Source organism: Lepidochelys kempii, chromosome 8 (assembly GCF_965140265.1).
Source record: "Lepidochelys kempii isolate rLepKem1 chromosome 8, rLepKem1.hap2, whole genome shotgun sequence".
NCBI lineage: Eukaryota > Metazoa > Chordata > Testudines > Cheloniidae > Lepidochelys > Lepidochelys kempii.
In genome coordinates, this window is record NC_133263.1 from 34,759,626 (window position 1) to 34,782,769 (window position 23,144).

Consider the following 23,144-nt stretch of genomic DNA (forward strand, 5'->3'; position numbering starts at 1 on the left):
TTCAAGCCACATATTCCTATGGCCCAGCCAACACTATCTGACTGCTGTTGGAGTCCCTTATCCATCCCTGCCCCTTTATTTTCAGGACACTCAGTAAAGGAGACTCTGGAAAGGACTGCTGCAAAAGATTATACAAATGTACTCAATGTTAAATTCATTAGATACTAAAACAGAGAGAATCTGTGAAAAATTAAATGCACTGGAGGGACAGCTAGACACTTCTGATCGAAGGCTGAGGGCTTAGATGTGAAGACAGAATCCTTTGATGGCTGCTTATGAAACGGACTGCAGTACCCAGGAAACTTCTTTTCTGCTGTATTTAATAAGAATGACATATGGCATGGAGAACCTAGTGAACCAAATTAGTTTTAAAACGTATTCAGATCTCATGTAGTCAGGTGTCAAGGGGCTGAGACACTTATGGGAAGTGGATATGATAAGATTTCCCAGAAATGAGGAGATTACTGTGATCTAATGTGTGTGAGAGAGAATTAGTTACTTATAGATGTTCTCTAGAGATGTGCGCCTTAGCACTTCACTTCCCTGGGCCTGTACTCCTAGTGTATGGCCAGCACGGACTCCGGTAGCTCAAAATTCTGAGTCACTCGTCTTGCTGTCCGTAAAGCAAGTTGCCCCCTTCAAAAAATGCAAGGCAGTTCCTAGTGTCTCTGATAATCACTTTCTTTTTAGCAAAAGCAGTATATAGCATAAAAAGTGATCACAATTTGTATCCCAAGAATGGCATAGGCTCTGAACTCCTTAGGGATGGGCTAATGGGGAATGGCTGTGAGAACAACAATTCTCTCTTCTCTGGCAAGACCCATCACAACAGATCCCACAGAATACAAAACGCTCAGGAGGTCTCAATGACCCCCTGGCTGCTTAAGCACACTCTTTCCCATAGCTCCACTCTTGTAGGCACTCAGTTTTACTGTTTACCTCCCCAGGTACATAACACACACACACTTTGTAAATGGTTCCCAAACCAATCACTCATTACTTTAGACAGCCCAAGAAATATACAGATCTACACAAAACAATAAAACACCCACCCCTCCCTCAGTGCCCCCACTGCTCTTGGGCATTCTTTGGGATTTGGTCAGAGTCCACTAGGCTGACCAGGGTCCCCACGTGAAGCAGACTTCTCCTCTGAATCAGAGTCTCCCTCTGTCCTGCAGCTACCTTCCTTTTGAGCTCTCTCCCCCCACAATGGTCAGTAAAATACCCTTTTTTTATAACCACTAGTCCCTTTTGTGAGGTAACATCCCCCACAAACACACCATCAGCCTTGTCAGACGATCACAGTCCCCCACCAGCTGACCCACTGCTTAGTTACCCACCCACCTGGGCAGACTGGTTCTTTTGGATGGTAGCCAACCCTTTGTCCACGGCTGCTTCCATCTGAATAGAGGACCATCACATTTTAACAACCCTGCTGTACTGCTACCCCTTGGAATTTCAGCCCAAGATGGAGGTAAAGAGACAAAATTCATAAGTTGTATACAGATAGAGTCCCCAAATCATCACAATCCCCAATTCAAAATCATATCGATAGAGGGCAAGTGAATTGGGACACTGCTAGCCTCTGGAAGTGGACTCTGATCACTGCGCTTGACATTTCTTATCTCTTCCTTTCTTCTCATCAATATAGGCAGGAACCAGCCTTAGACACAACCAAAACAAGCAGCTGTTTAGGATCATGATTTTTTGGGGAACCCTCATCCCAGGCTAGCTCTGAATCTAATAGGCCAGCCCTATCTCCCACTGCAGCAGAGCACCAAGAGGGGAGGAGACAATTCTCTGTCAGAGCCCCACCCCTTAACTCCTGGCAGCTGGATGGACAGGCAACTCATGACCAAATCCTCAGCTCTAAAAACTTGGAACCCCACATATAGCAAGGTCAGAGCTAAATACCTCACTGACAAAATCTGATTGTGGCATTCAAGTTTATACTGAAAAAGCTGGATCAATATAACTTCCAAAACTCACTGCACATAGTTTGTCCAACCATTAAATTCATAAAAGCAGAAATTGGAGGTTGGAAGGGGAACATATGCAGAGGGAACTGTCATCTGGATCCTGTACACGTTGAGGTAACTGACTGCAATCTTCTCTAGACCAGCTTTGTCCATGACAAACTCTAATCAGAACTGGTGCATAATTTAGGAGATGTCATGCATTCTGTGTTTTCATTGTTCCGCCTCTTTCCCCCACTATGATCTTCTTTGTCTATTTAGTTAACTTTTTAAACCTAATCACTAAAGTATAATAATGATAGCCCCTCCAGCATTCCATGCAACGTGTTTAAAGGGTAGCCTGCTTGCCTCTTATTTGTGGAACATTTTATACCTACTAGTTTGAAAAATACAGAGAACAAGTGAAACTAAAGAGTCACGGCAGGTTAGGAAAATAATGTAGGTGTTATGGAGAAAAGTCTTTGAAGCCCTCAGCTGAGTGTAGAGGCTGTAGTAAAAAGAGAAAAAAATATATATGAGCGAGGAATAAATACAGGGAGAGGAGACAATGGAATCCACGTTGTTGTTATATAAACACTGTTTACACCTTTGCTAGACTATGATTCAGGCTCTTACTCTTCATGAAGATAATTATAACTTAAAGTAACCAGACTGAATACATATTTTAAAGGGAAACAGCAGTAATTAGAATACCCTAGAGCACTGCACACACTACACATATACTAAAGAAAAGAGGGAATAAATAATGAGTTTTCCATTCACCACAGCAGTACTTCAGTGGCTGGGTCTCATGGCTCTCCCACTAAATCCTGCATTTTTTGGTGATCCATGGTAGGACTGTATCATACAAGTTTTATCACAGGAAGGGGAGAAAGGTATAGGAAACACTACTGCACAGTTCCCAGAGGAGTGCCTTCCTCAAGGATTGGTGGGTTATGAATGCAGTGGGTACAACCTACAAGCCCTGAAGATCTGGACAAAAAGGAGGTTTTGAGCCTAGAGAGAGGCGGTCTTCTTCCTCTGACTTTGTGTTCCGTGTTACCTCCCCCTCTATGAAAGCACAGCCTCCTAAGGAGCTATGATCCCATTAGCCACACCTCACCCACACAGAGGGAATGGCACAGAACATATTCTTTCTCAGGATTTGCTGGTGGTAATTCTGCTGGTTGTAGGGGAGCATGCTTGGAAGGAGTGGGTGAGCTGGATGCAAAGACTCTATCCCCCCCAACCTTCTGTCTTCTATAAAAATTTCAGATGGCTTCTGCTCACTCTGCTAGAGAATGTCGAGGGGAATATCCAGCCAATTCACTATTTTCCCCAGTGGGATATTCAGACTCATTAAGATTGAGAGAATTCAGGTCCTATTAAAAGCCACAGGAAATCAACAAGGCTGAATATCCTATAAGGTAAATTAGATCTATTCTAAATTTGGTTGTGGAAACATGATCCAAGGGTGAAAGCACCCGGTGGAGGGACAGGAGGTCTGGGTTCCATCCCATCAGTTAATGGCCTTGGGCAAGTCACTTAATCTGGGCTCATTTTTCCAGCTACAAAATAGCATCTTCCGTCCCCACTCCCTACAAGTTACATTCATTGGTAGTGGCAAAGTACTTTGAGATCCTTAATTAAAAGATAGTACAGGAGTGCCAAGTATCATCTTCATTAAAAAGTAATTGGCTCATCTAGTTTTAAATTAATAAAAATTAATAAAAGGCATTTATGAAATACAGAAATTACCTTTAAAACACAGCCAAAAAGTCAAAACTTTGATTTCTAGACATTTCTAATATTCTGAATTCTCTCTGTCCTACTGATTAAACCAGGTTTTATAGTACACTGCAGTTTTTCCTTTAAGGTTATTTGGGGAAAGGCTAAGCAGACTGAGTTCATTTTCATTACAGAAAACTTTAAGGTGACCCAATAAAATTAATTTGAAATTAAAGTGCAGTGAGCCTGATAATTCCACACTAGTAAGGAGTTTAAACAAAAACAGGAAACACAATCTAAAAACCAAGAAAGTACGAGCAAACAGGGAATCCAGCTAGAATTAATTCATCTGAAAGGTGGTACACATAGAAATAAATTGTCAAACAAGACCACTGAAGCAAATACTGAAAATTAATAAAGAGATAGCGAGCAGTTGCAATACATAGAGTGAAGCTGGAGGAAGCAGGGACAAACATGAATATGGATTTGAAATAAATGTATAGTGACACGGCTTGCTAGGTTGAGTAGATTTATTTTCCTGTCCAGAAATTCTTATGTCCTTATGAGTTAAGGATGCACTGGTTTTAATTTTACTGGGTTTTACTGCTTTATGCCAGACCCTTAATGTTATTTAACAGAAGCAACTGTCAACTGGTTTCAGTGCAAAATTTGACTTTATTTCAAATGATTGAAATCTAGTAGAAACTTTTCCCCCTTGACAAGTGAACTTTTCAGATGCAAGCGCTATTTACTTCTTTACCCCAACAAAGACTGCGATTGGATATAACAGGAAAATCATACAATGGAGAACTGACATCACTGAATGACTGATGGACATTGGTAACAGACCCACCTTTTGCGAGAAAGGAAGGCATAAAGATCTAGGTTCTAGAGATAAGGTGCTCAGATATCATGGTGATGGGCACTGAGCACAGAATAAATATCTACACACAGCAGACAGATTCATTAGACTTTGAGAAAAAGGATTTTATTCTTCTGCGTTGTATTTTTTAGGAAAGTAAATATGCATGTCACTCCCCCCCACCACAGTAGCACTGAAGGGTCTAAAACCTTCTGTGATGAAAGTGATGTCAGGCTGCTCTGTAATTTATGAATACTGGATGTTGATTTGGTTAGTGGGACGTTTACTGTATGAATGTTCATTTAGTTTAATAGGGGCGTTGTAAGAAAAACAAACAGGAAGCGAAACAACTGCTTGAGACAAACCATCTTTGTTAAACCCCTGCTATTCCCCTGGCTGCCTTCATTGCTCCTCCTGATGATTCCTCAGCTATTTCTCAATGCAGGAAGAAACAGGAGAAAGCAGCCTAATTAACTGATACCCCATACACCTCCTAGTTCTCATTGCTTCAGCTACCTTCAGGAGAAGGTGCAAGGAAGGAACGAAGGCACACGGAGAAGAGGAAGGAGGAAAACATCCCAGAAAAATACTGGAATGAGGAATACCTCAGGAGAGGGAGAGATTCTCACAAAGCTGGCAGAGAGGAAATAGGCAAAAAAAAATGTTGGATGTGGGGAGAAGGCCTACTGGGCAAAACACACCGAGAGCACTTCATGCCTCCAGCTTCCATCCTGGACACACCACACGATCCACTGTCTACAGCCAAGCGCTGAGGTACAACCGCATTTTCTCCAACCCCTCAGACAGAGACTAACAAGATCTTCACCAAGCATTCTCAAAACTACGATACCCCCAGGAGGAAATAAGGAAACAGATCAACAGAGCCAGACGTGTACCCAGAAGCCTCCTGCTGCAAGACAAGCCCAAGAAAGAAACCAACAGAACTCCACTGGCCATCACATACAGTCCTCAGCTAAAACCTCTCCAACGCATCATCAGTGATCTACAACCCACCCTGGACAATAATCCCTCACTTTCACAGGTCTTGGGAGGCAGGCCAGTCCTCGCCCACAGACAACCTGCCAACCTGAAGCATATTCTCACCAGCAACTACACACCACACCACAGTAACTCTAACTCAGGAACCAATCCATGCAACAAACCTCGATGCCAACTCTGCCCACATATCTACACCAGTGACACCATCACAGGACCTAACCAGATCAGCCACACCATCACCGGTTCATTCACCTGCACGTCCACCAAGGTAATATACGCCATCATGTGCCAGCAATGCCCGTCTGTTATGTACATCGGCCAAACTGGACAGTCCCTATGTAAAAGGATAAATGGACACAAATCAGATAATAGGAATGGCAATATACAAAAACCTGTAGGAGAACACTTCAACCTCGCTGGACACACAATAGCAGATTTAAAGGTAGCCATCCTGCAGCAAAAAAACTTCAGAACCAGACTTCAAAGAGAAACTGCTGAGTTTCAGTTCATTTGCAAATTTGACACCATCAGCTCAGGATTAAACAAAAACTGTGAATGGCTAGCCAACTACAAAAGCAGTTCTCCTCCCTTGGTGTTCACACCTCAACTGCTGGAAGAGGGCCTCATCCTCCCGGATTGAACTAACCTCGTTATCCCTAGCCTGATTCTTGCTTGCATATTTATACCTGCCTCTGGAAATTTCCACTACATGCACCCGACAAAGTGGGTATTCACCCACGAAAGCTTATGCGCCAATACGTCTATTAGTCTATAAGGTGCCACAGAACTCTCTGCTGCTTTTACAGATCCAGACTCACATGGCTACCCCTCTGATGCGAGAACACGTTGTGCTTTCCCAAACATAAATGGGTGCATTTGTTTCTAGGTATTTTGGATATGGAGTCAGTGTGTCCCAGAGAACAGAACTGGGAGTCAGGAAATGTGGGTTCTAATCCTGGCTCTCTCAATGCCTTGCTGTGCGGCCTTGGGCCAGTCACTTCTTTGTGTCAGTTTGCTTGTCTGTTAAATGGAGACAATGACACTTACTTTGAGACTTATGGTGGAAAAGCATTATATAAATATGCTTGGTATTATCACTCCTCTCCTAAACTACTGTGTCAAACCGCTATGCATTGTTAAACATCTGCTGTACTTTATCCCATATGTGGCTGCATTTCAGCAGTGGATCAGCTTGTTAAGTTTGTAAAGCACTTTGGGATCCCTTGGGATGAAATATGCACTGTAAACTGAAAATAGTTTATTTTCCCCTTGTACACTGTTTATGAAAATGCCTTTATTACAAATATTTAATTTTAAAAATTACCAAAAGTGAAAAAAATGTTTTCTGATGTAAATCTTTTAAAGACTGAGATAGTACACAAAAATATTATTGCTGTACTTATATCTGATATCGTGAAACATATAGATGCAATTTGCCCATGGGCTTCCCTGTATCTGATTTACACAACGAGGAATTTTACAGGCTGTAAATAGTCTCAGGACATCAGAAGACTCTTCTCTCATTGGAAATATTCTCAGCTTATTATAGCTCCTCTTTGCATAAAACATTAACATTTTTGTGATGTTTAGGACCCAGTGGTGTGAATCTTGATTACCTTCGGGTTCTAACACTCTTGTCACTCAGATGGTACTCCAGTGTACAATCAAAAGTATGCAGAAGCTTTTTCCATACAGTAGTTTTACTTGCTTCCAGAATGCTAAATCTTAATATTTTATACTTATATATATTTAAATTTTAGCAGCACTGGATAAATGTTAACATGCTTTTATGCTAATGCAATCACTGACAATCCAGATAATGTTGTATATTGGCATATACTGTTAGTGAATTATGGATACCTAAACGTACGATAGCACAAGCCTAACAATTATTTTTGTTAGTGTATTTAACTTTTATTTGCAATCACAACACTTGAGAATTGTTTAAATTAACTTTAGTTCTGCAAACTCCTGAACGGAAAACATTTTGTTGAGGTTTTAAAACAGCAAGTTGCAGTAGTTAAAATAATGGTACTATTTAAAGGGATCTGACCATACTGAACAACACTTGATGTGATCACGGACTAGGTGGCTAAGCCCAGTTTTCCAGAGCCTCAAAACTAACGCCTTAATTGAAAAAACAATAGATGAACTCTTGCATTCCTCCACAACAACACTCTCTCCTCTCAACCACACAACTTGATTAGTACATCAGTAGGATTAGACTTGTAAAAAAAACAAAACCTTGTCCATATACATAAAAACAACATGAGTGGCAAGAGGAATAGAACCCAGGACCCTCTACTTCAAAAACACAAGCCTGTAGCACAAAGCTACTGTAACCCAGCCACTAGAGGGCACTCTCTCTCTCTCACTCACACACACACACACTTTTGACAATACAAAAGTAACAGTCTCCAGTAAAAGATAATAGTAAGCTGAACGAGAGATCTTCGAGAACTCACTGACAGCAAAATATCACTGGGTCAAAGGTATGGAAGTTTGTGGTTTTGCTGCACCTCAGGGGGGAGTGGCAACATCATTCTGAATAAATCTGAATATGTTTGGAAAAAACATACTTTTCTGTGGCCAGAGTTAAAGACAAACCAAGTTTGAAGAAAATAAGTTGATTCATTTTAAAGCTGAAAGGTCTTCAGTTTGAGATTTGTGCAGAGTTTGAGACAATTTAGTGTTCTAAACCACAATTGGTTTCAATTAATCTAAAATGGAATAAAACTATTTCAACTGGCTACCTTCAAACAAAAGTAAATGAGTTGATGAAAGTCATACAGGAAGTCTGTGGCACAGCCAGAAGTAGAACCTAGAACTTCTGTTTCCTATTATCTCAGGCTTCCTTTTGTTCCCCTCTACCAGTCTGTCTGTACCTACTTATTGTTTCTTGTATTATACTGAGGCCTTGTCTACACACAAAAGTTTTATCATTTACACCACACACACACACACACACACATTACAAGCAGTACAATACACTTAAGTGTGTGCACAGTTACTCCAGTATAAAAGTATGTATACCAATATAGCTTATTCCTGTATGGGAAGAAGACTAAGATACACCTGCAGACGGATTTTTATATCAGTATAGCTGTGTCCACACCAGGGGTTGCACTGGTGAAACTAAATTGGTTAAAAAAATATCACTTCCATAACTGAAATAGTTATACTAGTATAAAATCTGTGTGTAGACCAGGAAATAGACTGTAAATTCTTTGGGGCAGAAACTGTCTTTCTGTTCTGCGTTCGTCTAGGAGATCCTGATCCATATATGAGGCTCCTAGGCACTACTGCAATACAAATAAACAAAGAAGAAGATTCTAGGATTGCCACTCTCTCTGTGTGTCACTCAGAAGCCTAGAATGTCCATTGAGTCAGTGTGAAGTGATGGACAGCTACAAGCATGGTTGAGAGCTCTTTTCATTTAGAATATCACCAGGTTCAATCATCACTGGGATTCAGGGTCTCTTACCACCTAATTTTTAAGTTCTCAGCCATTCTGACTTCATGAATTATAAGAGTCCTAGACCACTGTGATATCAGAGGTAACTCACCCAATCACCACCCTTATTCTACTGCTAAGTGTGTGTGCACGCAACACATTCATCGGTTGTATGAAGGAGACTGCACAGAACGTGGATCATCTTCACCTAACTGCCACACCCATGCAACAACACAGGCTTAATAAACAATAATAGTAATAATAATCTTGATTTAGAAAAAAACAATGCAAAAAAAATGTGTTGAGGAAAGTTTAAAAAGGAAAAAAAAAAGTTTCTTTTTAAACACAAAATAAGCACTCAGCAAATAAATTAACCAGATATCACAAACTAAACATGTCGGCATGTAAATGTCTATTTAATAAGAAAGTTTAAGCACAGCCAGGTAAAAAGAATAAAAAGCTCCTCAAATATGGGAACGAAGGAATGAGACAGTACATCATCTGAACCACTGAAGGTTACCATCTGTCAGAAAAAGAAAAGGAGTACTTGTGGCACCTTAGAGACTAACCAATTTATTTGAGCATAAGCTCACTTCATCGGATGTAGCTCACGAAAGCTTATGCTCAAATAAATTGGTTAGTCTCTAAGGTGCCACAAGTACGCCTTTTCTTTTTGCGAATACAGACTAACACGGCTGTTACTCTGACATCTGTCAGAAAGCTCTTTTAAAAAAAATTAAATGTTTGCAAGAACAGTACTTTAGTACCATATCTGAAAAAGATATACTTCTTCCCCACAACAGGCATTTGTAATTTAGTGAGAAAAAATACACATGCATTAGTAGCCAATTATATACATTCAGATCACAATATCATTAATTTATTGTGTCATGACTGTGTTGCTTTAGCTCTCTCAGGGATTGCATTTCTGTTCTGAGAGAATGTCTGACAAAGAAACCAGTCTATCACATGAATTCATTTTGAGTTTTGAAATTTTTTTTAGCTTACTTGGTAGAGCTCACTGAGACCAAAAATTCAAGCTCAGTCTGAAAACTGTGAGCCAGATTGTAAGCTGGTGTAAATCAGTGTAACTTCACTGAAGTCAATGGAGTATGCCAATTCACACCAGTTTAGGATCTGTCTCACTGTACATAAGCCTCTAAAAGAAATACTAGCTTTTATATAATAAAAAATGACAAATAATTCACGATGATGTAAAAAGTGTGACCATATTTCAAGGCATAAGAACAAACAGGGTTTTTTTGGTTTTTTTTTTGGGGGGGGTGTTAAAAAGGTTTTTGGCTTTCAGCCTTCTTGACTTCTCTGTATTATTCATATGCATCCCTTCCCCACCACACTCACTATAAAAGCTTTTAAAAAAACCCAACATTCAAACCCAAGCTGCCAACATTCCTACAATTTGAAGAACATTAGAACACAGTGTAGCATGAGGAAAAATGGATTCCTTTCTGTGGTAGCCATCTTTCAGTGTGTTATAAACACCTTTCAGATCTGCCTGTCATCTGTTCAGTTTCTTGACACCAATTCCAATGCCAGTTTAGCTTTAATATGGGAATTACACATGTGCATTTCAATGGCAAAATTAGGCCCCTGGATTCATAACCTTGACTTGTGTTCTCCCAGAACACTAAAGTATATCTGATGTCACAGTCTCACTATTCAAAAATGAACTATTCCCTGGAGAAGTGAAGAAAAGACAAAGGGAAGGAGAAGAGAAGGGAAATTTCTCTGGTGTCACATTTCCACTAGCCTGGGAATTTTTCGTGTGTACCAGATAGGATAAAATACCCATCTGTTCAGAAAGGTGAAGAAAAGTATCTCGATTATCTGATCTCTTAAAAAGCTATTCTTTCCCATTCATCCTCCCCCACCCCCGTTCCCAGTGAGCACACACACACTGCTCACCTAGATAGTGCAGCTCCCAGGACAAAGGCAGCATGTTCCTTTAGCACAGGCTCGGTGCTGTTTACTCCATTAATCACAAGCTGAAGTCCACCCAAGGAAAGAAAGTCTTTTGCATTGTCCACCTATGAATGAATAGATTCCACACTAATATAAAACTTAACATGCATCACTTGGGTTCCCATCAAGTTTTCAAGCAGAGTACTTTAGAACATAACATCTAAATAAATTTTATCTTTTCCAAATCTATCTGGAATTTTGTTTTGAAAGCTTCTTAAAATTGAAGAAAAAAATCATGGCTCATAAATCATACACTGCTCCCTGTGAGCATCACATTCCACACTTCCAGAAATAATATACGCAGACAGGTGGCTATTATCAAATATATAACGCATCACTGAAAATTCAAATAATTTGATTAGCTATCAAAACTTTCCCCTGACACGTGTTGTTAACTCAGGGAACCTGACACTGTCAAAACAAAGTAAATTCTCACTTATTCTCACACGAGAAGGCCATTATTGGGAACATAGGGAATTGTGTGCTATACATATACACAAAGTGAGCTGTAATTGGCAGGCTTGAAGTGTTAGAAATAATTGTCAAGCAGCCTGTCAGCAGCAGCAATAATGCACTAACTTCACATTCTAAGCTTCTGGTTAAAGCAAGAGATGGACAAACTATTCCTGACATTCTACATTAATATAGTCCAAGGTACTGTGTTAACTTGAATGGTAGAAGCCAACCTCGAATTAATAGAGGCTAGCAAGAAACTTTCCTTGGATGCAGGTTATCCCATAAGTGCCTGCTACAGGGTTTCTTGTGTCTTCCTCTGAAGCAGCCAGTACTGGGCTGACCACTCTGAGACAGGATTCCAGAGTAGATGAACCAGTGGTCTGATCATCTATGGCAATTCCTATGTTCTAATATTCTTACATTCATCTGCTGCACTTCGAGTTGAAACAGATTTTGGGCTACCACAGGGGAAAAGGAGGGAAAAATAAATCTGAATCAACACTAGAAAAGTGCCTGCAAGTGTTACCTAAAGGGAGAGTCTCAAGCAGTTCAGGCTTATTTAGTGCAAAGTTTACTGCTGCTAAATTTAAAAGAAGGATTTTTTCAAAAATCTACTAGAGAGCAGTCTTCAAGGAATTTTCAAAATTGTTTTGTATATTCATGGAACTTTTTGTTTTTAGATTTCCCACCATTCCTGTTTGGTGATGGAGACAGAAACGCTGAAAAACAACCAAAAATGACTGTTGGGTCGACAAGGTAAAACTGATCGGTCCAGGTTCCCTGACTAAACTGACTGAAGTGCTAATAGTAACAAAATACTCCAAATAGAGTACAACAGAGTTAGCAGATTAGTTTCAAATTTAATAATCTAAATTTTTATTAGTAAAATATTTTTTATCTTGACAGTGTTCCTTTAACAAAATTGATTATGGGTCAAATACCTAAAGCAAGATTCCAAATCATACAAACACTGATCCATGTGCTTAATATAACCTCATTGACTTCACTGCCATTGACTTCACTGCCTAAATCCTACTGAATCAGGGCTTAGGTTTACATGTATTATCTATAATTCATTATGAGGTGGTACCCAACATTTCATTTGGCAATTTATTGCTCCTCAGCAAGAATCAATGGTACCTTGGAGTCCAGTTGTGAGATTATTTATCGTTTGCATCAACCATTTTTTCCTCAGTCCTTTGGATCACATTCTTCTAATTTTTCTATAAACCTGACCTCATGTATCTCCTTTCCTTTCTCTGTGTCAACCCTCCTCTAGAGTGATCTTAACTGCAATATAAATCTAATCTAATCTCCTTGATTATGCTCAATCACTGTAATATTTAAGAATATTTAAAACTAGAAATATCAAGTCTCTCTCAGTCTGTAGGAACAATAAATTGGTTAGTTTACACTTTGCAGATATGTCTATATAAAGAGCTTAATGAGGGAAAGCCAAATAAAAAAACATAAGTTTTGCATTTAGTACTGATCACAGTGAGGTCAGTCATCATTCTACTCTCACCTGGGAGCGAGTCCCATATTCTACCTCCAGTTCCAGTGAAAGGTGTCCAAGTCACAAGACTGGAGTATAAATTGTAAAAACAATATACAAACTTTTTAAAAAAATGTTTTAACCTTATTTTGTTCCTTGGCATCTGCTGTGAAAACTGCTACTCCTCACATTGTTTGTTTTTTCTTTTCTTTTCTTTTTTAAAGCACATAAGCATTAACCTACCTGCAGAGCTGGGAATGCATTGCTGAGCAATGTATGCAGTGTTGTTATAGCTAATGCTTAGCTCCAGCCCACTGAAAACAGCAGAGAAGAAAGCCCAAGTTCATAAAAGCACTCCAATAAAGCAAGCATGCAGTGGAGATGGGGGTATGGGAGACAAGTAAATATGACAGTACTCACAGTGGGAGCAAACTTTAAATTGGGAGAGATTGAGAGAGAGAGAAAATAGAGGAGATATTAGAAACAAGAGAAAAGAAGACTGTCAATAAGACAGAGAGGAGAGGAAATTAACACCGTAAAATGGTGTTGCAGTTCTGAAGTGGGAAGGAAGAAAGACAAGGAAAGAAGAAAAAATAATCTGAGAGAGAAAAATGAGACTGCAAACTATAAAAAGGGGCCTAGGCTCTGTGTGCGCTGGGGTGTGAACACTCTGGGCTCTGTTCATAAATGAGTTATGCTTTGTTTTCTTTATACTTGCTTTGTTTTTTGCATGTTACAGAAAACATCACAACATTCTCTGTCTCTCAAGAGCTACCCAAACACACTAAGCTGAATCCTGATTAGTACAGGGCCAACTGATTCTGGCAAAATAAGAGCTGGAGAAGACCCGTGACTCTGGGCTGATTCTCTGTGAAAGATCAAGTTGGGTAAATCTCCCAATCCAGTCCTTCTACCACCCAACCCCAATCTAATCTAATCCAATCCCTGACCCCTTACCACTGCTTCCTCCCCTGATTACATTCTTAAGAGAGTGACAAGGTTTGCCACTCTGTGAATGTCTGTGAGAAAGATTCAGTATGGGAATAGGAGATGAAAAACTCTGGAAATAATACTTTGAAAAGATTTTTCTTTTGCAGCTTGGCAGATGGACTTTGCTTCTCATCAGACCTTGCTTCTCCCAAAAACTGTTTTTAAAATACATTTCATGCTAGTGAAAGGTGCCAGATTAACATCTTTAGAGACTGAACTCCCCAGAGAAGGTTCAGCACTGAGAACAGTATTGCAAGCTTCCCCATATTGCCTCTGTCAATCTGCTTCAAACCAAATGTGTCAGAACCACATCTGCATGTGATATAAGAGGGTACTTTTCTCTACAAGGTCCATTCTGTCCTTGGTCTCTGCACTGAGATTGTACACAAGAAAGCAAATAGGTGCTGAAAATGATTTTTGGGACATGGGTAACTGTTCACTGAGAACTGAAACTCATTTCACATACCATCAGACAGCTATTTGATGGTCTAACAAATTCTGGTCACCTGTGGGCCCATATTTGAGAGGTTCTACATCCCATTTCTAAGTCGTTCTGAGCTAAAAGATGGACTTTCTGTATGTGTGTGAGCATGCGTGGGTTCCCTTTCTTGATATAATGTATGGAGACGTATGAGGAGAGATAATCATGAAGGGTTACACATAGGGTGACCAGATAGCAAGTATGAAAAAAATTGGGACACTTCTTTTTTCCATAGTGGAGGGGCATAGTTGTCTGTATAAAAGACAAAGCCCCACATATCAGGGTAATACCAGAACATCTGGTCACCCTAGTCACACAGGACAACAGATGCCTTTCATGTAATAATAAAAGAATAATAATTTTATTTATATTTATAAAGTACCCATCCCTGTACCCTGCAAGGCATTCAGGGCACTGACTAATAACTTCAACAGTACAAATATACACACAAATGGCAAATAAAACCCATCTTCATCAACCACATGCAAAAAGATAGATACATACAGAGGGCTGAGAACACACCGCAAATTGTGAAAACTTGGCCTCTACAGTGATTATATTTTATCAATTTAGAATAATAATGTATTAGAAATGCAGATATAAAATAAGGCTGCAGTTGTCCTGTGAAATCGCTTATTGTCCTTGGATTGCCATAATTAAGTAATATGTATTATCGGATACTGAAAAGAAGAATAAAACCACATTTATGATACCATATTCCCTGGATTTTACACAACAACTGTTAATGTTTTTTTGTTACCTCACCTGATGAACATAATATTCAAGGTCGTACAGTGCTGCTACTTTTTCATCCAGAGTAGAAGTAGAGCTATTGAATTTGTTGATTAATTTCACCATAATTTCAAAATCAGTTTCTATCTTCATGTTGAGTTCTTCAAACTCCTTCTTCAGCTCTTCTATGGGACGAAACCTTTGTCTCACATCTTCCAGATTAGTCTTAGAAATGAGAGAAGTAAAACCAAAAGAAATACAGATGTTAAAATAGTGGATTAGTGGAGTACATCATCCTAAAGGTACACCCCAGCCTACAGATAACTTAGAAGTGGAATTTAACCTTCAGTGAGTTTGAGGCCTTTGATTTAGAGATTTAGAGACAGATCTTCTAAGTATTTAGACACCTAAAGATGCAAATAGGCATTCAGGTATCTACATACTTTTAAAAATCACACTAACACCAACTGAAACCAGGGGGAATTTGAGCTTTTGAAAATTCCACTAAGTTTCTATCTGCATTTTTAGGTGCCTAAATACCTTTAAAATCTGGCCCTTAGATACTAATATGAAGAGAGAAGAAATTACCTCAGCTTTGTCTGCACCTACCATTCTATATCATCTCTCTATCCCCTTCCTACACATCGTTCAAGATCAACCAAAATAAAAAAGCATTACTCTTGATATGCCATAAGGCTAAAAGTGTCACAATATTTAGTCCATTCAATACTATCATCATCATCTTCTCACATTTTTATACAGTGTCTTGCATCCCAAAGGCTCCGAGATGACAAATTCCAGAATCACTTTACCAACCACTAAAATGCAGGCACCTAGCATACGCTCAGGAAGGCAGCAGCTATTTAAGAGCATCCAGCAATCTTGCACAACAGTTTAGGATAGGAAATAGAGATTATTGTATCTAACAAACATCAAGGTAGCTCCCTAAACTGAATTTGGGCAGGCTGCTGTGATGAAGGCCCTGACTCCTTAAACTCACTTTTAAAATGGGCAAGAATATGTCAAATACTCAGTCTGGTGATGTGACAGTGCAGTAGAACTCTATTTTATATAATATCTCTCATACCTCTCTCAAACATATCTCTCAAACAATACCCTATGAAGTTTTGGAGAGTTCGGTAACAGCAGAGGGTGAGACTATAAGTCACATGTGGAAGGTAAGAAAGAAGAGAGATACTTCCAGCTGAGATATGAAAAGAGTTGAGAAGTTAATGAGGTGAAGAGACTCAGGTAAGTTGTTCCAGGTAGCAAGAACTGCATAGAAGAAAGTTCTTCCATTAACAGTGATTAAACTGTGTGGAGGGACAGAGTTGAAACTACTGATATATAGATAGAGAAAGCCAGAAAGGAAGCAGAGAAAAAAGACTAAATGTGAGATACGTTGAAGCATGGTCAGGAAGATTATGAAAACAAGGAAGACCATTCCAGGGTCCACTTAAGAATGAACAGACACATCAAAGAATGGAAATGTACTTGTCTTTGTACGGAAGAGAATGGTGTGAGAGGACCTGAGCCCAAAAGGTTTTCGATTTCATTGCTCATTCCAACCTAACATACTCTAGCATTAAACACACACACACACACACACACTTACTTTATGGTTCATGCAAAAGAAATCTGTGGGCTCAAGCTGTCAGAGAGAACAATTTAGGGATGAAAGTTAAATCGCTGTCAATCTAATGGTAGCTGTACAATTTGTGCTACTGTTTGCATTGGTTAAATTGCTATAAACACTACCCCCATTTCTCCCAACAAAGGAGAATGAGCAATAGGGTTATAAAGCAAAGTTCATCCTTTGTGTTAAGTCAACTGTACTTCAGTGGCATTACCCCAGGGATGAATTTGGTCCTTACAGTAGTAAATGATGCAAAATGGAGTATTTTACGTCCATTAGATGTAGTTGTTTTTATCCCAGTTGTTGCCATATCTATTAAAATAGTTTTTGAAGGACATGGTGTGACCCTAGGATCCCCTCAATGGCAGAGGGTTCAGTACTCTGTGTGAGCAACTCCTATCAGGCCTGACAAACTCATTACACCCAACACACTGCTTTCATAGTACTTATCAAACAAGTGCTCAGTAAGTTATCAAATGAAAGCCAATGATACACTGGTCATCAATATAAGTAAGAAATGCATGTACTGACACTCTATAAGGAAATGTGTACCTATATACCCTGAAATTATGTTTAAAATTCTGTTACATGGCAGACAAACAGGGCTTCTGCCAGACAAAAGCATATCTATTCACCTATCCCTGCTGCTGAAGTAAATGAAGCATTGTAAAACCAACACAATGGAACCTCTATTTGCATGTGAAGTTAACAGGAAAAACAGGTTGAAAAGAGGGATGTGAACCCAAAAGGGGGAGCACAGGGGAGTACAAGTAACAGGGAAGAAGAGTCTGCTGGTGGTGAGGCACCTCAAAAGGGGCATTTCAAGGTTTACTGGACTATAAGAAGGAAAGTTATAGATATGTATGGTATATCTGTATTTCCAAACTTGTGATGTTTCTGGGTGACGCTCCCAGGCAGATTGGCATCAGCACTGCCTAACCTGTTCAATGACCCATCAAGGGTCATCAACTGTACAATGAACCCATTGAAAGGACCAGGGAAGACACCTTATGAGTCAGCAAAGCGTGTGGTATGCCTGTGGACAGAGAACTAAGAGTGTCTAAGGCTTCCGTGCCATGTACTGTGAAGCTTGTGTTTGGGACAAAGGAAGTACAAGCCACATGGCAAAAAAAATATAAAAGGCAGCTGCATCATCTTCATTTTGTTTTCAATCCTGCTTCTTACCTCTGGAGTAACTTTTCTACAAAAAATGGTTACCTACCTTTTCATAACTATTGTTCTTTGAGGTGTGTTAGAATCATAGAATCATAGAATATCAGGGTTGGAAGGGACCCCAGAAGGTCATCTAGTCCAACCCCCTGCTCGAAGCAGGACCAATTCCCAGTTAAATCATCCCAGCCAGGGCTTTGTCAAGCCTGACCTTAAAAACTTCTAAGGAAGGAGATTCTACCACCTCCCTAGGTAACGCATTCCAGTGTTTCACCACCCTCTTAGTGAAAAAGTTTTTCCTAATATCCAATCTAAACCTCCCCCACTGCAACTTGAGACCATTACTCCTCGTTCTGTCATCTGCTACCATTGAGAACAGTCTAGAGCCATCCTCTTTGGAACCCCCTTTCAGGTAGTTGAAAGCAGCTATCAAATCCCCCCTCATTCTTCTCTTCTGCAGGCTAAACAATCCCAGCTCCCTCAGCCTCTCCTCATAACTCATGTGTTCCAGTCCCCTAATCATTTTTGTTGCCCTTCGCTGGACTCTCTCCAATTTATCCACATCCTTCTTGAAGTGTGGGGCCCAAAACTGGACACAGTACTCCAGATGAGGCCTCACCAATGTCGAATAGAGGGGAACGATCACATCCCTCGATCTGCTCGCTATGCCCCTACTTATACATCCCAAAATGCCATTGGCCTTCTTGGCAACAAGGGCACACTGCTGACTCATATCCAGCTTCTCGTCCACTGTCACCCCTAGGTCCATTTCCGCAGGTCCTTTTCCGTGTTGCTCATGTCCTTTCTGTTCTAGGTGTGTGAGCGCCCACATGCACAGTTGTCTGAGATTTCTGCCTTAGCAGTATGTGTAGGGCTGGCTGTGGCACCCCCTGGAGTGGCATTCCCATGCGGTGGAGTGGCATTCCCATGCCGCCGGCCCTGCACCCTCTCAGTTCCCCATGGCTGACAACTCTGACAGAGGTGTAGAAGGGCAGGAAATGGAATGGATATGAACACATCTGGAAGAACAACATTTACAAAATGGTAGGTAACTGTTTTTTCTTCAAGTGCTTGCTCATGTCAATGCTATTTTAGGGGACTCACAAGCAGCATCCACGGAGGTGGGCTCAGAGTTCATAACTTAGTGGCTTGCAGTACTGCCCTACCAAAACCAGCATCCTCCCAGGCCTGGTGGGTCAGGGCATAGTGGGATGTAAAAATGTGGACAGATGACCAGGTGGCCACTCTACAGATGTCCTAGATAAGCACAAAGGCTGCCGAAGAGGCCTGCGCCCTGGTAGAGTGGGCAGTGACAATCGCCAGGGAGTGGCACCTTTGCTTAGTCGTAGCAGAAGCGAATGCAGGCAGTGATCCAAAAGAAATTCCTTGAGTGTATACAGGACCTTTAATTCTGATGGCCAAAGGGACGAATAATTGCGTCAACTTATGGAACGGCTTGATCCTGTCAGTGTAGAAGGCCAGAGCCCTTCTGATGTCCAGGGCATGTAGCCAGCACTCCTCCTCCAATCTATGCAGCATTGGAAAGAAGACCAGTAAGTAAATGTCCTGGCTCGAGTGAATCTGAGAGATTACCATGGGAAGAAATCCCGGGTGCAGCCTTAGTTGGACCTTGTCTGCGTAGAAGACCGTGTAAGGAGGCTCCAAGATGAGCACCCGAATCTTGGATACCTGGCAGGCCGACATCACCATGACCAGCAGAAGGAGGGAGCGGGAAGTCAGTGGCTTGAAGGGAGGACCCACAAGCTGCGACAGCACCAGAATCAAGTCCCACAGAGGGACAGGGTCCCTGATGTGTGGATTGAGGTATTCCAGGCCCTTAAGGAATCTGGCCGTGATATTCTAAGCAAAAACTGACCTCCCTCAAACAGTGGGTGGAAGGCTGAGATGGCTGCTACATGGACCTTGATCAATGAGAGGGACAAATCACGAAGCTTGAGACTCAGGATGAACACCTTTGTCCGCAATCCAGCAGGTGAACCGTTTCCACTTGGCCATGTAGGTCGCCTGGTGGAGAGCTTCCTACATCCCAGCAGAACGCGCTGAACCTCAGCCAAGCACTGCTGCTCTTGCACGTTTAGCCACACAGCAGCCAAGCGGTCAGATATAACACTGCCAGGTTGGGGTGCAGAAGACTGTCATGGTTCTGGGACAACAGATCTGACCAGAGCGGTAGCTGGAACGGGGTTGGCACCGAGAGGTCCATCAGAGTGCTGAACCAGTGTTGGTGTGGCCACGCCGGTGCTGTGAGGATGATGCTCACCCTGTCCCGTTTGATTTTTGTGAGGACCCTGGGTAGTAACGGCACCAGAGGGAAGGTGTACATCAGAGCCCCTGACCCCGGGAGCAGAAAGGCGTCCGACAGGGATCCTCTGACCATGCCTCCAATCGAGCAGAAGATGTGGCATTTCCTGTTCTGCCAGTACGCAAACAGGTCTACCCGGGGAGTTTCCCATCTGTGAAAGATGGAACTGGCCACCTTTGGATGAAGGGACCACTTGTGGTGATATGAGAATGTCCTGCTGAAGCGATCTGCCAAAGCCTTCTTGGTTCCTGGAAGGCTACAAGATGGATGTTGTGCTGCAGACAGAAGTCCCAGAGCCAGAGGGCTTCCTGACAGAGAATAGATGACCTGGCTCCGCCCTGCCTGTTTATATAGAAGACCACAGCCGTGTTGTCCGTCAGGCCCTGGACTACTCTGCCTTGCATCTGAGGTAGAAAGGCGAGGCAGGTTAGTCAAACAGCCTTGAGCTCCTTGACATTGATACGCAGGGAATGATTGTGACTGGATCAGTGACCTTGAGTATCGAGGGCACCCAGATGCACTCCCTAGCCCAGGTCTGAGGTGTCGGAGACAAGGGTCACTGACGAGGCTGGGGCCGCGAAGGGAACTCCTTCGAACACCAGCTTGGGATCCTGCCACCAAAGGAGGGATGACAGGACGCTGTCTGGGATCCTGACCACTCGGTCCATGCTGTGCCAGTTGGGGACACAGACCGACAATGCCCTTGCCACTGCCTGGGGTGGGGGGCAGAACCCTGGCAGGGCTGGTGAGTTCGACCACCACAGTACCCCCATGAAGCCCCATAACGGGTACATGGCCTGATACAGGTCCTTTGCCTGAGGCCCCTCTCTCCTTCAATGCCAAGGGGCTTTTTTTTTTCAGCCTCTTCTTTGGCGCAGGTGAAATGGAGCGGTGCTGGGCTGACTCCAGTGCAGGAACTATGCTGACCGCCGAGGCCGAAGTGCAAGTGTGGATGCCTCAGTTGAGGGTTCCAACGCCGGCCAAAGAGTAGCCTCTATCAATAACGCCCTCAAGCAGATATACTGCTCCTTCTTGGATTGCGTGTTATGCTATACAAAGCACATGGGATCTTTTATAAGAGAGAAGGCACATACGCCATATTTATTGAAAATACGACAGTTAGCATATGCTTTTCAGTCACACAGCATACACACAAACACACAAGTCCTGCAGATGGTCTTTATAGTTACCAGTCTGTTGTAGCTCAAGTCAATCTAATGCCAGTTAGATGGAGCATGAGTGAGGAGCTAGGCTCTGTCGGTCGCGATCCGATGCTCCGAGGCTTTGCAGGACTGAACCCAGAGTTCCATGACAAAACACCCCACCTTTATAGCTGTAAATTCCCATTTGAGTCCATGCATTTTGCAATGTCATCCTGCAATCATTAGTCCTTAAGTGGTGTTAATCTTGGGGTTTTCTGCTGTTATTTGCTGATTATTGTCGGGCTTCCCATTGTTATCTCCTATTTGTTGTCTCGCCTTCGGGGGTGCCTGCCTCACCTCTGAGGTCGTCAATGCTGCTAATATGTTTAGCCTTGGATACAATGGATATTTTCTGATTGTCTCCTGGTGTTTCCAAGTCTCTCACTTTTTCTTGACCATCTGGACATTTGTGATGGCTTTCACACCTTATCTTTTACTGATGCATGCATTCCTCATTCACACAAACAGTCTCTCACAGAAACCTTCAAAGGTATACAGAATACACTGTGAATTAAGAGAGGTTTCAGAGTAGCAAGTACTCCTTTTCTTATTGTGAATTAAGTCTTGCTAAATCTTATAACTAAAACAATTCACATTGGGGCTTCAGGCCCTCAACATTTCTCTAATCTATTTATCATAGACACAAGACAAAATCCTGTCTTTTACTTACTAAACCTTATTGTATATTTAACTAGAGTGCCTAATTTGTAATACATATAGGAAAAGATAGTAGACATTATAACTTATCCTAAAACAAAAGGGTGACCATAATCAGTCATAAGGATTGTTCTGGTCTGTCCCTGCCTTAACATCAGTACAGACACTGGCAGTCTGTCAGATGCATTCCTACCAGTGTCCCAGAGGGTCATTCCTTTCTGCTATTCAAAAAGGGTGGCTGGTAAAATGAAATCAAGACATACATTAGTACCTCTATTCTTAAAAGTACAATTATAAAATCCTGCTCCTACACGCGGGCGAAAGTTCTTACAGATGTGGCACCTGTCTTTGCAATGGCCTTCTCCCAGACACTTAAGACAGCTATCATGCAGATCACTGATAGGTATCGGACTGCTGCATGACGCACACGGCTTGAAGCCAGGACAGCAAGGCATGCCCTGCTTGGAGCAAAGTTCCAACTGGGACTCTATTGACTAACACACACTGTCAACTAACTATATATGAAACTCTGTACAGCAACAACGAAACCAGTCAATGGCAAGAAATGGTGCTTCATGCAACCGTCATGGGCAGTCAGAAGGGAACAGAGGGTGCAGAGCCAGCAGCTTCGGCAGTGCAGAAAAAGAAGCTGGCAGTTTTATCGGTACCATAGCTCCTGAAGTCGGCCTGTCTCAGTCTCCAGTGCCAAGAGATGATGCCGAGGGCTATAGGGTTAGGGTCCTTAGACTACTGTTTCATACCAGTAGTACTCAAACAGGCCCTGGAACTATGTCCCATCAGAGGATGTTGAGGCGACTAACCTCACAGGGGATGGTGTTCTGATGGGCTGTGGCTCAGAGTGTAAGGAGGAAGCCTGTTCCTTCTCATCAGAGCAAGAAAGACTACTTTCTCTAAAAGGGATGCGGCAAATTTGGATCAGCAGATGACCTGGCTGCATCCCATTTGCTGGGGAGAGTCCAGGCCCAGGTCTAATAATGGACTCAGTGATTTCTCCATGAGA

The 23,144-nt window shown here is 41.7% G+C and overlaps 1 protein-coding gene across 2 annotated transcripts in view; it reads right to left on the minus strand.

Moving 5' to 3' along the window:
- The window catches only part of SIL1 (SIL1 nucleotide exchange factor), a 230,001-nt gene that overhangs the window by 59,727 nt on the left and 147,130 nt on the right, over window positions 1–23,144 (minus strand). For both annotated transcript variants that reach the window (XM_073356007.1, XM_073356006.1), the window contains 2 exons: window positions 15,169–15,360; window positions 10,925–11,046 (listed from right to left, as the gene is read on the minus strand). In XM_073356007.1, coding sequence (XP_073212108.1) covers window positions 10,925–11,046; window positions 15,169–15,360 — 314 coding nt within the window. The remainder of the gene's footprint in view (window positions 1–10,924; window positions 11,047–15,168; window positions 15,361–23,144) is intronic.